Raw genomic sequence first — 15,188 nt, forward strand, 5'->3', positions numbered from 1 at the left:
TAAAAAGCAAATATTCTTGGGGAAATAATGAGAATAAATTGAGTTGGTCTGCAATGTACGAACCGGGAGTCGGAGTGACAGTTGAAGTGTGCAGAGATGGCTAACCAGTGGTAAAATTAGAGGGCTGGTAATTGGGAGGAAGCTTTCCTCCCAGTGAGTCCATTAGATCAGAGCTGCTCAGCAATTACTGGCTTAGAGGGACGTGTATTTTAAGGCCTGGATTTTTTTTTTTTGGCCTGACCCACGCTCATATTTTATGTTGGGAGGGGTATTCAGTATTGGTCAAAGCCCTGAGCAAGCCTGAACGCTACGTTGCGGGACTCTGGCGTCTTCGCCAGGAGGTGCTCAGTAAATACTATGGTCAGGGGACTGAGCCGGGTTCTCGTAGTGTCCTGGGATGTTGGGACAGCCGTGACCCCAGCACGTCAACAGCAGGGAGACGTCACCGTGGGGTATAGAAGGGAGCGTCTCTGCTCCCTGGCATTGGGTCCAGGACATCCTACTGTGCTGTTAGTCCAGCGCAGGAGCCTTCGGCTGACATCGACTGCTTGCTGGCTTTCCAGGCAGGCTGCGCAGGCGCCGGTGGCTTTGCAGGCAGGATTCTGTCTAAAATTTCAGCTGTTGCAGAGTGGTTCCTGCTAGGAGGGGGCGTGGGATCAGGGACTCCTGCTGTGCTGTCACGAGATAGTCCCTCGTGCGTTTGCCTGGCAGTTTGGCAGCCGGCCTCACCTGTCCTTCGCCTGCACCGTGGGGCTGCTCCGGCCAGCGCGGAGAGCTTTCCCCTTGCTGCGGTTTCTCGTGGGGCTGCTCCGGCCAGCGCGGAGAGCTTTCCCCTTGCTGCGGTTTCTCGTGGGGCTGCTCCGGCCAGCGCGGAGAGCTTTCCCCTTGCTGCGGTTTCTCGTGTCTCTGCAGCTCTCTGGACCCAGCTCCTCAGGAAACATCCAGAGATGTTTGGATTTTGCTCTCACTGATGTTTCTGTTCCTTCCAGGGACTGTAAAGTGGGAATAAGTGTGATTGACTCACAGGTTCATGTCTGAGTCTGGCAGATGATCACTGGGGGAGCAGCGAGGGGGAAAAGTATACCCCGTGATCTCTGTTGTATTTGATTTGCAGCTAACGATTATTAGCTTCTGATTGACTGATTTGCTGATTGCAGGTAGGATGTAATAGTGCCTAAAACAAGGGAAGTTTTTTGAAAATTAACTTACAGATCCTGATGGTTAGGCAGTTCCTCTCTTTGTAAACACTGCTGGAAGATGGCAGCAATTATCTTATGAAATTCCTTCCTGCCTTTTATCTTCATTACAATTGCTATAGGACTTAGCGAGCAAGAAAGCGTGTGTGGAATATTAAACATGCAGTTGCTATTTCCCACCTTCTGTTTGGTCATGACCTTTCAAACAGCACGAAGTCTGCAGCCTCTGAATCACAGACATCACCTTTAGTGCTGCCTTTGCTGTTTTTCCTGGCGGCCGCACGCTGCCGGGTGCTGCGGGGTGCCTTGGGACAGGGAGTACTGGCCTCCAGGCTGCCTGCGTCCCCGAGGGGCTGCCTCCGGAGCCGGCAGAAACACTGATTGTGAGCCCGGTTCATGGGACCTTTTACTAAGCAGGTGAGGGAGATTTGGTTGAGATGAAATTACCTCAGAGAGGGTGTGAAATGCATCGGAAGAGTGTCCCCAAAAGGCCAATAGTGTGGAAGGAGGCCACGTGGCAGACTTCCGACCTGGCTGCAGGCTGCAGCCAGGAAGATGCAAGTGAGATGCCAGGAAAAAACATCCCGCCGGTGAGGGCTGGGAGCCTCTGATGTTTGGGGACCCACGGGCAGCCTCTGAGATCCTGCTGGACCTGCCTGGCTGATTCCGTGTCTGAATTACGGAGTGGGGTGAAGTGCCACCAGGGCCTCGCCACCCTCTAAAACTGTACCGAGCCCTGGACGTGGGATTTCTAGCCCACGCCTCTTAGCTCAGGCACAACCCCATGTTTTGCTGTGGGCATGGTGCAGGTGAAAATGAGCCCTCGGGGTACTGCTGGGCAGGCTAATGAATGGTTTGCAGTGGCAAACAAAACAAGTGGGTGCTGGCAAGCTGATTAACACTAGGGCAAAAAAGAGCTGAACAGAGAAATACTGTCAAAAGAGAGTTGCATGTGAACAAGGTGGGTATGAGTGAGAAGTGAACACGGTACAACAGCTCAGTAAGCGTGTATCTGCGATGTTTGCGGGTCCCCCATTTCTGAAGGATTTCAGCCCCGTGCAGTCCCACATGCGTTTATTCTCCAGTGCTGCTGCTGGGTAAAAAAAAATCTTTTCTCTCCTGTACAAGGAAGGGAGAGCGCTTAATTAACTCACCCAAGCTTAGGCCGTAGGGCTGGGGGCAGAACAAGGACTGCATTGCTTCAGTCCCAGGTGAACACCTCACCCTCCAGGCTAGCTCTCTTCTTTAGCGTAATGTATGCGGGTATGTCTCCCAGGAAACGTGCAGAGCCTCTGCAGTGGCTTCTTCCTGAAAGTCATAGGTGGATCCGCAGCCTAACCTAAAATGTAGAGATTAGTACAAATAAGGCAGTGTCACTCTTTTGCGTTAATACACGATGCTTCGTTGATATCGTGACCAGTAAGGACGAGCAGGCAGGTGGCAGGATCCTTGTAATTACCTGAGCTGAGCAAGGAGTTCTTAACATAATGAACGGCAAAGTTAAAAGGCAGACCCTGTGCCTTGTCAAGGGAAATTGAGAAGCCCTGAGAGATCAGTCCCTGTCAGGGCTGTCCTGGAGAGTGAAGCCCTTGACAGATTTACCCAAGGCAGTCAGGGATATTCAGCTTCTCAGAAGTCAGGATTTCCCAGGCTGCTGTCAAGACAGGCAGAAAGAATTTGGCTTTTCTTGCTTTTCCCTACAGATTGACAGATGCCGGAGCAGCACAAAATCTGAGGGGCCTTTTTAACTTCTCTGGTTTGAGCTGCTGTCTTATGAGGGGTGTTTCAGCTGGGTGCATTGGTCCTGGGACAGGAGGGGGTCCCTCAGGGTGTGGACTGTCCAGAGCAGTCTGCTGCGGCCACCAGCCCCGTGACTCATCTGGCTCGCAGCCTGCTCACAAGTTGTCCCTGTAAGCGTGAGCTGGCCCTGAGGTCAACCACCGACTAGGCCTGGACCGGTTTCCAGAGGCTCAGAGACTCGCCTGCCATCTCCTGACACGCGGGAGCAACTCATCACCTCCGCGTATAGCCAGATGCACGCAGGGCCTCAGGAGCGGGACCGGGAGCGAGCCATGTCATGTCATGGTCCTCTGCTTGCACCAGAGGAAGCTTGGTGGCTTATCCGGTGAGGGAGGTTGGGCAGCGACGGTGTTCACCGCCTGCGAGACGTCCATGCCCAGGAAGATGCCAGAGCTCTGTTGCAGGAGAGCTCTGTGTGAGAGACACCATCTCCGTGGCGGACAGCAGCCCTGGCTAGTTGGCGCCCACCTTTGTCACGATGTGAGGGCTTCAAGGAACTGCCCCAAAGGTTTGTTCGTATTCCAAAGGTTTGTTTGTATTTCAAAAAAGCTCCATGATTTTTAAGTGCCACCATTTGTGGGAACTGTAATAATCCCTTTATTTCTGTCTCGTTCACAGACATATCTCCTTAACGGCTATGACTTTTCAGATTTGAATGAACCTTAGACTGTATTTAACCGAACAAAAGACAGTGGAACCTATTAAATTTCACCTGAGCACGGTGAAGTAGATTTCCTTTTTCTTTCTACCCGGCACTGACACAGATGACAAACTGCTCATGACTGAATTTTGCAAATGAAGCACAGTTCTATTTTTAACATAAGTGTCTGGCACACAAGAATCCGTCCTTGTAGGCAGGTTTTGCTGTGTCCAATCAAGTTGTTTCCCTCTCTCCCAAGTACCTGGTGGAGAAAGTGTCTCGGTTGTTTCATGGAAGATATTTTAATTTTCTGCTTGGCTTGGCTGAGCAGCTGTGACTTCAGGATGATTGGTTGGATTTGCATAAGGTCATTAAGATCCAATAATGATGTTTATTGCTAAGACATCTGCCGTTTATATTCACGCAAAACAAGTAAAATTAAACCTCCACTAATATCGCTGTTATTACCAATGCAGTTAACGACAATGAAAGCCATCGATAAATGAAGATTTCAAAGTGGACTGTAGGTAATTCTCTTCCTGAAACTCTGGACCCGCTGGAGTGATGGTTGGCTGTGGAGCCCAGCAGGCTCTCTTGAAATGAATGCTGATTTGGTTGTTACTGGGGTCATGTTTGGATAGAGGAGGGACTGGGATCCACACAATACTAAGCGGTATCGCTACCGCATTCTGGAGCTATGCATGTGTTGCGTCTAGATGGGTGAACAGCAAAACATGTATGCACCATGAAGCTTCTCCCTTCCAAGTTCTCTTCAGCTGTGGCTCAGATACTTCAGCTGACAGGCCCTGCTGTGACCTGTCTCTCTTCAGTGGGTTGCAGCGGTGCTTGGGTTTGGTTGCTGCGAGGTAAAAAACAGGGCTTTGCCGGAGACTGAATTCTGCAAGTATTCTGCAGTGAAGTGCTCCTGGATTTCATCTTCCCATCGTCTCCAGGATGAGAGCTGATACCTGAGGTAGAGCCCTTTTTATTTTTGTATAATTCCAAATGCATAAGGCACGTATTAACTGCAAACTACTGCCAGTCTGATTTCTCTAAAAATCTGTCCCCCATCTCCACCTGCATTCACTACTTACAGTAACATTGGCCAGCAGTTAGTCATTTACCTTACTTTGATATGAGATCCTGTTATCACAGGGCTGATTTGGAGTTGTGTCAAGGATTTGCTGAATGGTAGTGTCAGGAAAACTGCACCTCTGGAGGGGACCCCACCAGGCTTTAAGAGCCACCCCTCAGCTCCGAGGGTGGCTCCTGCAAACTAGGAGTAGCGTGCAAGGAGGTTCCCACTGCGTGTCTTGCTGCAGCCGACTGAAGAGGCTGACGCGGCACTCTGCTGTCTGGTTGTGATCTTTCAGGGTGCCTGCAAGGTATCGCAGTGAGAGTTTTGTTAGTCAGCACGGACGAGCATTCAAAAACCAGATCCCAGCCTCCGTTAGGGTGGTGTAAGAATTTCCCTAATTGCTTCTGCACAGTCCACATCAAAGAGGGGCTGCGTGAAGACTGACCCAGATTCTCTGCTTTTGACAAGCCCTTGATGAGAACCTAGACGTAATGAATGAAAACTTGAGGGAGCAGCATCTGCTGTGAACCACCCAGTTGCCTGCCTTCTCCTCTCGTCCCCAGCCTAGCAGAGCCTGGCCGCGGTACGTATTCCCTTGGCACCCTGTCTCTGAGGAGGGGGAAAGGCAGCAGCAGGGAAGAGGGGCTTGTGTTCGCTGCCTGTTTTCTTAACCCGCCTTGCAGCACTGCCAGGTGAGGCTGTCTCAGTTTGCAGTCATCTTTCAGGCTGTGGCTGACTATTAAAAGAAGAAGCTGCTTCTCCAGAAAAGAGCTTTGTGGCTCTCAGTGCAGCCTCATTCAAACTTTGTGGAGTAAAATTCCAGACCGCTGATTAATTTGGAAGCACTCTTGGACCCCAGAGCTGCACGGAAGGCCTACCCAAAATAGTGACCGTGGTCAGTCACTAAGGAACATTTGCTTGTGGTGCAGTGCTGTAGGAGCTAAGTTTGTATTAAAAGTATGTTTAATGAATTAGAAACATTCTGCCACTTCCCTTTAGAACTCATGAGAAACATTCCTCTTTGCCCAAAAACGCATTCTGCTGAACGGCAATCTCTGTCAAGATCTGACGTCAATGAACCAAACTACACGCGAGGAGTCGAGCACCGTGTGCCCGTCAGCTGGGAAGGAGATGCTGCCAGCTGTGAGGCACCGAGTGGTGGATTCACCGTCGGCACGTCTCTGTTGATCTCTGTAGAGCCTTAAGGCTAATCAGCATGGGGATTGTCTTTAACCTTTTGACACCCTCGCCCAAGCATTCTTGCCTCTTCATATTAACAAATCAAGTTATTAGCTCTTAATACCTGAAAATCTAGAGCTTCTGTGCCAGAGGGTAACAGAGAAACACGATTAGGAAGATTGCTTCCAAAGCCTAGCATTTCCAGGCAGTGTTTGTAGCTGATCATTCGGCCCAAGAATGTCAAGCAAAGAACGGGCCACGAGAGGAGGAAAAGCCCTGGAACAATTCAGAGTAAAAAAGATCACTGAAGAATGTGGATGTGCTTAGATAACGTTCAACATGCTTCCTCTGGAAAGTTGAGCAGAGAAAATATCCAGCAGCGCATACCCCTCTGGACTACCTTGCACCTTTGTTGGCAGCAGCAGGAGCACAGACATCCTTACTGAGGTAGCAGCAGCCACGTTCTGCATCACACGCTTCGTCTCGGGCCCATCGCCGTCGTCGGGAGAGCAGGCAAGTAGCAGGCTTTGAAAAAGCCAGCTGGATGGCCTCTGTCGCCAGGTCCCTTCTGGATGGGAGAAGGGATTCTGCACTGCTAAGGGGAGAGAAATAATTTGGAAGAGAGAAGGGTCAATTTTATTGAGGGCAGATGGTGAAGCCCTGGGATAGGGCATGGAGTATATTGCCACTGAGGCCCTGGGTGCCCTGAGCTCACTTAGGTGCCAACAGCAGCAGGTGCTGTTGTCTGATTTTCAGTGATTTTCTCCCTGGTGGCTTATCTCCATGTGCGTGCTAGATGGAGGAGATTGCGTGTGCTGCATGGGGCTGCTGCTTCAGGAGTTAAGAACCGCAGAAATCAAATTGGAGCTGATAAGATCTTGATTTGTCTACTCTCCAGCCCTTCAGTAAATCTTAGACGTAAGAGTTTGCAGGGTGAAAGTTTGCCAATGAGAAACCAAATGTCTAGTGTGGGTCGTTTGACCCCCAGGAATGATGCTGCAGCGTGTGGGTGAGCGTGCACTATGGGTCCTCATCTGTGTCGGACTCGCCAGGGCTTGCTCCCATTTAAGCCTGAACTAAAGGGCTCTTCCTTTCAGCTCTGGGGATGCCAGATTCAGTCCCCAGTGTGGCAGGCAAGAGAGGGCTAATGGGCATTGTCTGGGGTTTGAATTTTGGGTACTTCCTTCGAACGGAGGAAATGTGTAACCTGACAATCAGTGGTTTTAAAGCTGCCTCCTTATGCTCGGCTCCCAGAGGACCAGCTTTCCGCTGGGTTACAGTATTGCTGATTTAAAACTCAAATTTTAGCATGTGTTTGCCCCAGCTGATTGCTTCCCTGATTTCCTTTCTGCCTTAGTCTGCTAAACTGTAATTTAAGTGGTTTCCAGTGCGTTAAGATTTATGTAGAGTCCTCGGTTGCTGCAAGACTATATGGTGCAACTTAGGTATTCGAGGTCTCGACAGTTATAACGAGACTACGTGATTCTCAGGAAGCTGAGAGTGCCGCCATTTCCCTCAGTGCTAATTAGCTCCTTTTACCCTCGGTGCATGGTTATCTTATGTGCATGGCTTTCCTACATCAGATTATTCTTCCCAGTGATCAAATGGTTCAGTTAAATGACTCGCAGCCTAAGGAGAGCTGTGAAATGTGAGCAGCCTGTACAGTTCCGGGGCACGAGCGTGTTCCCTTCGATCCAATCCGAAATCAACACGAGAGCCCTTGTGATTCCCACAGTATCTTGGTCTATGACTTTTGTGCGCTAGGTCCCTGCTAGATAGCTGCACTTAAGCGTCTGGATCTTAATGTGCTCATTCGGGTGGCTGAGGAAAATTCCCTGGGAAAATATTGCAGACTGCCTTCAAGATTATTGTAGAATATCAAAGAACGGGAGAGATACTAGCTTGACTGTAGTACCCAGGACATCCTGCTTTCACAGATATGCTCCGCTGCGTGTTGACACCCCTTATACCCAGGACAGAGTTTATTAGAATAGCGACAGTTGCCAGCAAGCCCGTTCATATGGGGTTTGTCAGTTGTTTCAGAAATGTTGTCACTTATATTATGCAGAGCTCAAGTTTACAGCTATAAAATCCCCACCAGCATCCATGCTGAGAAAAGTGCATAGGACCTTAAGCAGCATCATAAAAGCTGAGTAGAATAATGTCAAATTATTTTATAAACTCTCTTACAAAAACTGCTCAATCAAAATGAAGGGGTCCGCTATCTGTAAGATGTGAGATTTAATTAAAGATCTCTAAATAGAATTATGAACCCAACTCCAGGTTTCTGCATTGGAAAATTTCCATCATAAAGCACCTCCATTCATCTATCCTTACATGCATTGAAATGTATTGTCAGCTGGTAGAAATCTAATCTGACTCAAGGACTTTATTTCAGATAGGAGTTTCTTACATGTCAGTGGTTGCATAAAGAGACTTTACACTGGGCATAAATTACATCCTCTTTAAAGAGCTGTAGTATTAAGAGACTGCAGAGATTTTGAGGTATAATGGTCACTATCTTTTTACAGTATTTGTTTTGCTAGCAGTTCTGGAAAATTCCAATATCGTAAGAGTTAATATGCAGAGAAATCTGGGAACCTGATTTTGCTAGCACTCTGAAATAGGACCTTTTTTTAGATATCATAGAAATGAAAATGCAGTTACTGTTTGTTTGACTGAATTCATGCACAAGCATGACAGGACTATGTGGTCAGAAAATTCATTTGTACATTCAGGAGCCAGCTCCAAATCAGTGTAAATTAGCCATCTCCCATCTTCCTCCTTGTGGTTTACACCTGTGAAGGATGTGACCCACAGTATTTGAAATGCACTCTGGAAATGGGAAATAAAGATTTGAGGAGAAGCTTCTATTGAGGGGACTTCCTAGGGCTGCAAAAACATACTGAAGATGTTACTGCCACATGACTGCTTTTAATCTGCCCTTTTGAATACTGTTAATGAAGTTAAAGGCTAATTTATTCACTCGTATTTATTTCTTCTAAGGTCTGAATTGCAGGCTTGTTCAGCCTACGATGACAATTCCTCCTCATTTCCATGGCTTTGGAAGGTGTCAAGTGAAATGAACTGCACGGCAATTGCATTTTATCCTCTGTTGCATATAAATTCCTGGGTTTTGTTAACACTTTGCTGGAGTGCTAACTTGGGTATTTGTCCCAAAACCTGTGCGAATGCACATGGACCTGTGGTGATAGCTGTCGGTGTGGCGCGTGAAGCCATGGCTCTGCTGAGGTTCAGGCTAGCAGCATGCTGGGGATCTGGCTGCTCTGTGCTGTCAGACTCTTGTTTTGCGGTGCCACTTCTGTTGTCGAAGTTGTCTTTGCCTGAATGAGTCAACATGGGTCAAGTTGACATTTTTAGCAAGGATAAGCGCATCATCCAGCAGTGTAAAATTCCTGGAAACCCACTGCATGAGGTGCCAGCAGCTGGACTCGTGGTGGACGTAGGCACGTGGTGGTAGGACAAGGATGGGGAGGACCCGCATGGCTAGGCAGCAGCTGGGGACTGTGTCCGGTGGTGCTCACCTGTCTGCTGGGCCATTGCATACCTTGCACTCCTGCTCAACGTTTCAGGCTGGTTTCGTCTCTCAGGGAAGGCAGGAGTCCCAGGCTGGGGAAAATTAATTCGAGAAACAGATGCGAACCGCAGGGTGGGTGGAAGGAGCGGTCATGTCCTGTCCCAGAGACTTGACAGGCCCGTTCATCTCCTGTGACCGTTCTCCATCGTGACACTGGTTGCTGAGCATCAGCGCTGGCCCAGAAGGGTCCTGCTGGTAAAGCTGAGCCCCCTCCCACCGCCCTCGCAGCGCACAGCCAGACCTGGGGAATGGCTCAGCCTGCCGGGACTGCTACTGCAGGCTCCGTGCCTGTGCACGGGGGGGATTTCAGGGCGAAGAGGGTGTCAGGGGGCCTGCTGAGCTCGTGGGGAACTTCTCTGTCATCCACAAATGCTTGGGACTTGATTCCCCTTTCCGTGGCTTTGACAACACTGATGTGATTTAGCAATGTCTGTGATTTTGCATGGAAGTCATCTGCTGCCTGTGACCTTGTACCTTTTTCTCTTCAGATTTGGCCATCCCACCATTTCCCTAGTGGCAGTTCCTCCAGCAGCCGCAGAAAGCCACCGCGTTTCCGGGCTTGGGTCTCCTCTTCATCTCATAGCATGCGTGGGGACAGCTTACACAGAATGACGGGCTTAACGTTGGCGCACACTGTTAGCGTGGCAGCCATGGTGGTGAGAGCCTGGCTGACATCCTCTTTTTGCCTGTTTTCCCAGGTCGTTGCACTGTCGTCGTGGAGTCTCTTGAGAGATTCAATCTACTATACACTGTCTGTTGTTGCACTCATTGTGGTAAGTTTTTGAAGGTTATTCTTCTGTAGGAGCCCACCTGTCTACTGCCACTTGTAAAGGCAACCTGCTAAGAAATCAGTCTCGTAGCTAAGAGCCTAGCTCCAGGAGTCACACGGTTGTCTGCCTGTGGAAAAACGTACTTGTGATCTTCCTGGTTCTGTAGAAAAGCTGAGACCGAGGAGTGTCCAGAGAGCCCAGAGCGACGGCTGGGGAGAAGTGCACTGCCCCGCTCCCAGCCCCACCGCCAGCTCTGGAATGGATGTGTCCTGACAGCGGCCCTCGTGGCTTCCTAAAACGTCTCACCGACCTGTAAGGAGGCAGCATTTGTGCCCAGAGGACAGAGATCCTCGACAACTACAAAATGTTAGTTAGTTTTTCCGCACGTAACTGGGGCAGGTCTTGTTCAGTGCGCGCTAGCAGCAAATCCTCTAAGGAAGGCTACGGATTCAGTAATTCTTAGTGCCGCTTCTGTTCCAGCTTTCATCAAGCTCAGTAAGTACTCTCAGTCTCTCAGAATCGGGCTATACAGTGAAAACATGTTAGCACACTGCCATCAGTTTAGCATTACCTTTGCAACCAATACCAAACAAAGTCAGGAAATGTAACAATTGCGTTTCTTGGTAATAGTTGCTACTTTGCCTTTTTTTTTTTTTCCTTCTCTCGCCTTTTTTTTTCCCCCCTGGCCTAGTCTAGGACCCTAGCTTCCCTAAGAAAGAAAGAGTGATTTTGTGGGGTTAACTTCCATATGTAAGCGAGAAAGGAACTTTAGAGTTAGAAGATGAACACTTGCATTTCTGAAGTTTGTGCTACTTTTATTAGTCGCAGTTTCAACAGTGTGTTTTGTTTTGCCTTCATTCTGCACATGCCTGTATACCGTCCATGTTCTGTAGGTGCAAAGGCTTATATCTGTCTAATCTCAAACAGAGGGTTTGCCTCAACCTGGTTTTACTTTTATTCCCCGTGCTGCAAGGTCAGCCTTTTTGCACCTGATGAAAAACTACTTTTCTACGTAATTATTAGCAATGAGCTGCAAAACAAAAACTTTTTTTTTTAATTTTGCTTTGACAGCTTGACAGTAACCTCATACCAAAAAGTGTTCCTAAACAACACACTTGGCCACAGCCACTAATTGTAATAAATTACGCTGCACGCACCTAAGGACATCTAGCAGGCATTCTCTTAGTTTACTCCTCGGGAAGCACAGATGTGGGCAGCTGCCTGGCATTTAGCCTCCCGTTGTTTGGATTGGGCGTTTCATTTATTGCATGGTGGCAGATAAATTAATCTGTTGAATCTGTCATTGGTTTTTAAATTATTTAGGCAAGGCAGGTTTTTTCATGGCTGGTTCATCCTTGTGGTTGTCAGCTGCTTCACGATGTTGAGAACCGTTCTCTATTGTACGGTGTCCGGTGCACCCTGAAATTCCTGGCTATGTATCCTATGTAATGAGAAAGTTGTATGGCTCATTGAACAGGCATCTCTGTTATCCTTAAGATTTTTCTCCTATACTTTATTTCTGTATAAGCTGATCTTCATGCTTACAGAACTGCAGAAGTGGTTTTCTTTTGGAAGCGCACCCCATAATACCAGGATACTGTTATTTTTTTCCTAAGCCTCGGGTTAGCTTTTCTCCAGATGTACGCCCACTCTTCCGCTCATCTTATCAGCTGTGAGGTTGCAGGTCCTTCACGCAGCCAGGGCAGCAGGACTGAGCAGCTCCAAGCATTAGTGGAGGCTTGAAGGCATTGCCAGAACTCTTATTCCCATCTTAAAGCACCACATGGCTAATTGTGGCTTGGGAGGCTTGGGAGACGTGGAGCGCGTCCCACTTCGCTTCAGCGTTACTCCACAGCTATCATTGCAAATGACTTTTAAACACTTGTAGAGAAAAACAGGGAAAGGTGGGAGGAAGGGAAAACATTTTAAATGGGTTAAAGATTTAGCTCCCAGCTGATTAGCAACCCTTTTATATGTAATATTGCTCCCCAGTTGATGGCAAATGAGGATTTCTCCTTTCAGAGTCAAACGCTACTTCAGTTTAAGAAGTTTCTCCTCCCTTTCACTCACCCAGGGACCCCTGGCTTCACAGTGGCTCAGATCTTTCCTATCCTTTTAAGGCAGAATCAAATTTAGGTGGCAGCACATTGTTACTCCAGTACTGACTCTCCAGTCCCCGATGTCTCTGCTGGGAGACAAGCCACAGGCTCCACGCAGAGCGTAGCGTGACCTGCGTGCGGTTCGCCCTTTGTTAGATTTCTGTGCGCCTTAAATTTTAGAAGGCGCTTAAATGCTTTGCCATATAGGGAAAAACTGCCATATCAGGGCATTGAGACTTTGCTGCGGCTGAAATACAATCATGTTTCTTGAGGGATGATACTGGTTGTAGAAGGTTTGCTCTCCTAGTGTTTTAAACAGCAGCTCGTGGTGCTGTATTCTAAGTTACACTCCACTGGTGTCTTTACAAATCATAAATACGCCTGAGGGGAAATAAATACATTCCTGCCAGTGTTGAGATTCAGTAACTTTAAAAAGCTTGATATTCTGCCGGGTAAATCAATGTGACTTTGTCGTCTTCCATTTCCGCTCGCAAAGGAATTGCAGCGCTGCAGTAATAAATAGCAAAGCAGTATAAACTCACCTGTTCGGTGCTCCAGGCCGTTTGATAAGAATGAGCGAACTCTAAATCACAGAGATTAGAGGTGGATAAACCGCACTTACCATACTTACCTCACCTTGATTCTTGTTTTTTTTTAACCTTAAAATACTATTACAAAGCTACCCTGTCTTCTCATAGAGCTTGGCAAAGCTGTTGCTCCTTATTTCCCTTGAAAGGAAGAAGATGCCTGTGTGTCTTAACTTGAAGGGACGTGGTCAGAGTCATTAGTGACAGAAGTGGGATGGCTGCTATTTTTAATCACAAAGGCCAATGCACACGCTTTCGTGTCCCATCACACCAACACATCGCAACCTACATCGGGCCTTGTCAGATCAGATCAGATCAGGGTGACTGGGAGCTGTAATTTACAACACGCGTAACGTGGCGCGGTCGTGTTTTCTTCTAGTAACCCGTGCGACTGTTGCTCGGCGCCGGGTGTCACGCAGGAGTTGCAGCTGACGGGGTGTATAGCTGAAGGGAAGTGTTTCGCCGTGCTGGCGGAGGTCCCCTTGCCCTCCCTTTTCTCTGGCGCGCTGCCGTGGAGGTGTTTCCCGCTCGCCCCCCCGCGCAGCGGGCAGCAAGGACTGAGCGGGCACCGGGCTGCTCTGAGGCTGACGGGGCAGAGCGGCTGCCCAGGCCGCAGGTGCGACCCCAGCTCCGGCCTCCCAGGGAGGCCCCGTGCTGCCGTGAAGGGCCGGCCCTGCCGGGCACCCCGCGCACGGCCCGGCCGGCCCTCGGGCCCTCCTGCTGTCCCGCTCCGCCGGTGACAGCCGAGACCGGCAGCCGGAGCGGTCCTCCGCAGGCGCCCGCCTGAGGTGGGAGGGAGAAGCGGAGGCAGCGGGGTGCTGCCAGCAGGGAGGGCGGCTGTCCCCTCAGCTCCCCGCACGCCGGTGGTGGCGGGGCCGCCCGGGCTGGGGAAGGGCCCGGCCGCGGGGCGCTGCAGCCACCTGCCGGTCGGCGCCCGGCGTCTGCCGCCTCGGGCCGTCCCAGGCCGGGCCTGGCGGGGCAATCGCCCTTCGTTCTCTCCCCCAACGCGGGGCGTGGGACACAGGCGGGAAGAGACGCCTTCCTTTGCCGAGGAGGCCTGCGCAGCATTGGTGTGAGAGCTTCGGCATCCCTCCGCAGGTGTGCTGAAATTACCGTCTCACGGTAGTTATGTTCAGCTGGTACGATGATCGCGTAGATCTTAAGGAAATAACGCCCTGGGCCTGGTTTTTAGCCAGCAAAATTTCACAGCAGCGGTGGAGCTGGCTGTAAATCCACATAGCGATGGCCCGGTTACCACCCGAGAACGGGTCGGGGAAGAGGCCGTGCCCGTGGTGAGAGCAGCCGTGCAGTGCCGAGGCAGTACGGCCCTTCTCTGACTCACTTCTGTTTTCCCTGAAACCGCTTCTGCTTCGCTGCTGCAACAGCCCTAGTTATGCAAGGATCCCCTGGTATTTGGGAAGAAGTACCTGCCTGCCTTTACTAGGCGAGAGAAACTAAGGGTTGGAAAGTTCAAAGGCTGGGCAGGAGGGCAGTGCCAAAACAGAGCGGAGCTTAGTCCTGTTGCCCTGAGCCCTGGGTCGCTCTGCCCTCTCTGTCCCCTGCTCAGGTGATGAGCTGTTCTCAGCTGTGATTTTGTGTATAACATGCCTATTCTTAACCTTTTCTCCACAGTTTATTTATGACGAAAAAGTTTCTTGGTAAGTATATCCGGTCGTGAATCCCTTTTCATTTTTCTGGTTATACGACAAAAGCTACAATTAAGTAGAGTTCATCAGGAGACAAGGGGAAACGTAAAAAGTTCTGCAGGGCGATTCAGGCAGCGGTTTCCTGCTGCGTGAGAAACCTCAGCACAAGATGGGCTAGAATAACTCATTTTCTGAGCCAGAGAGGAAATTCTAGGAGAGCGTCACTCGGACTGTTTCCCGATACAGCGGCAGCAGTTGGTGCCCTCTGCCCACCCTGCAGCAGCCCGGGGATGGCGGCGTGCTCTGCAGAGACTGCTGCTTGGGTGCCGGTGTGCCAGGGATGTCCCGGATTCCATCTGCGAGTGGAAAGGGCCACCCAAGCAGGCATAAATAAGTCTCTTCCAATATTTAGATTTTTAATAATTTAAAGACAAAAGCTCCTAAGGCAATGTTAGAGAGTGAATGGCTGGTTTAAAGAAAGAAGAAAAAAAAAAGTTAATATCCCCATGAATGTGCTTAAATGTACTGCAATAGGTATGGCAGGCTAGGAGGGCTTCAAACACTTTTAAAAGTGTACTTTCAGTTGTTTTGCTTT

The 15,188-nt window shown here is 49.5% G+C and overlaps 1 protein-coding gene across 7 annotated transcripts in view; it reads left to right on the top strand.

The window, feature by feature from the left end:
* Positions 1–15,188, top strand: part of SLC24A3 (solute carrier family 24 member 3) — a 212,238-nt gene that overhangs the window by 169,188 nt on the left and 27,862 nt on the right. For all 7 annotated transcript variants that reach the window (XM_054822243.1, XM_054822241.1, XM_054822240.1 and 4 more), the window contains 2 exons: positions 10,190–10,264; positions 14,580–14,605. In XM_054822243.1, coding sequence (XP_054678218.1) covers positions 10,190–10,264; positions 14,580–14,605 — 101 coding nt within the window. The remainder of the gene's footprint in view (positions 1–10,189; positions 10,265–14,579; positions 14,606–15,188) is intronic.

This window comes from Grus americana, chromosome 3, assembly GCF_028858705.1.
Source record: "Grus americana isolate bGruAme1 chromosome 3, bGruAme1.mat, whole genome shotgun sequence".
NCBI classification, from domain to species: domain Eukaryota; kingdom Metazoa; phylum Chordata; class Aves; order Gruiformes; family Gruidae; genus Grus; species Grus americana.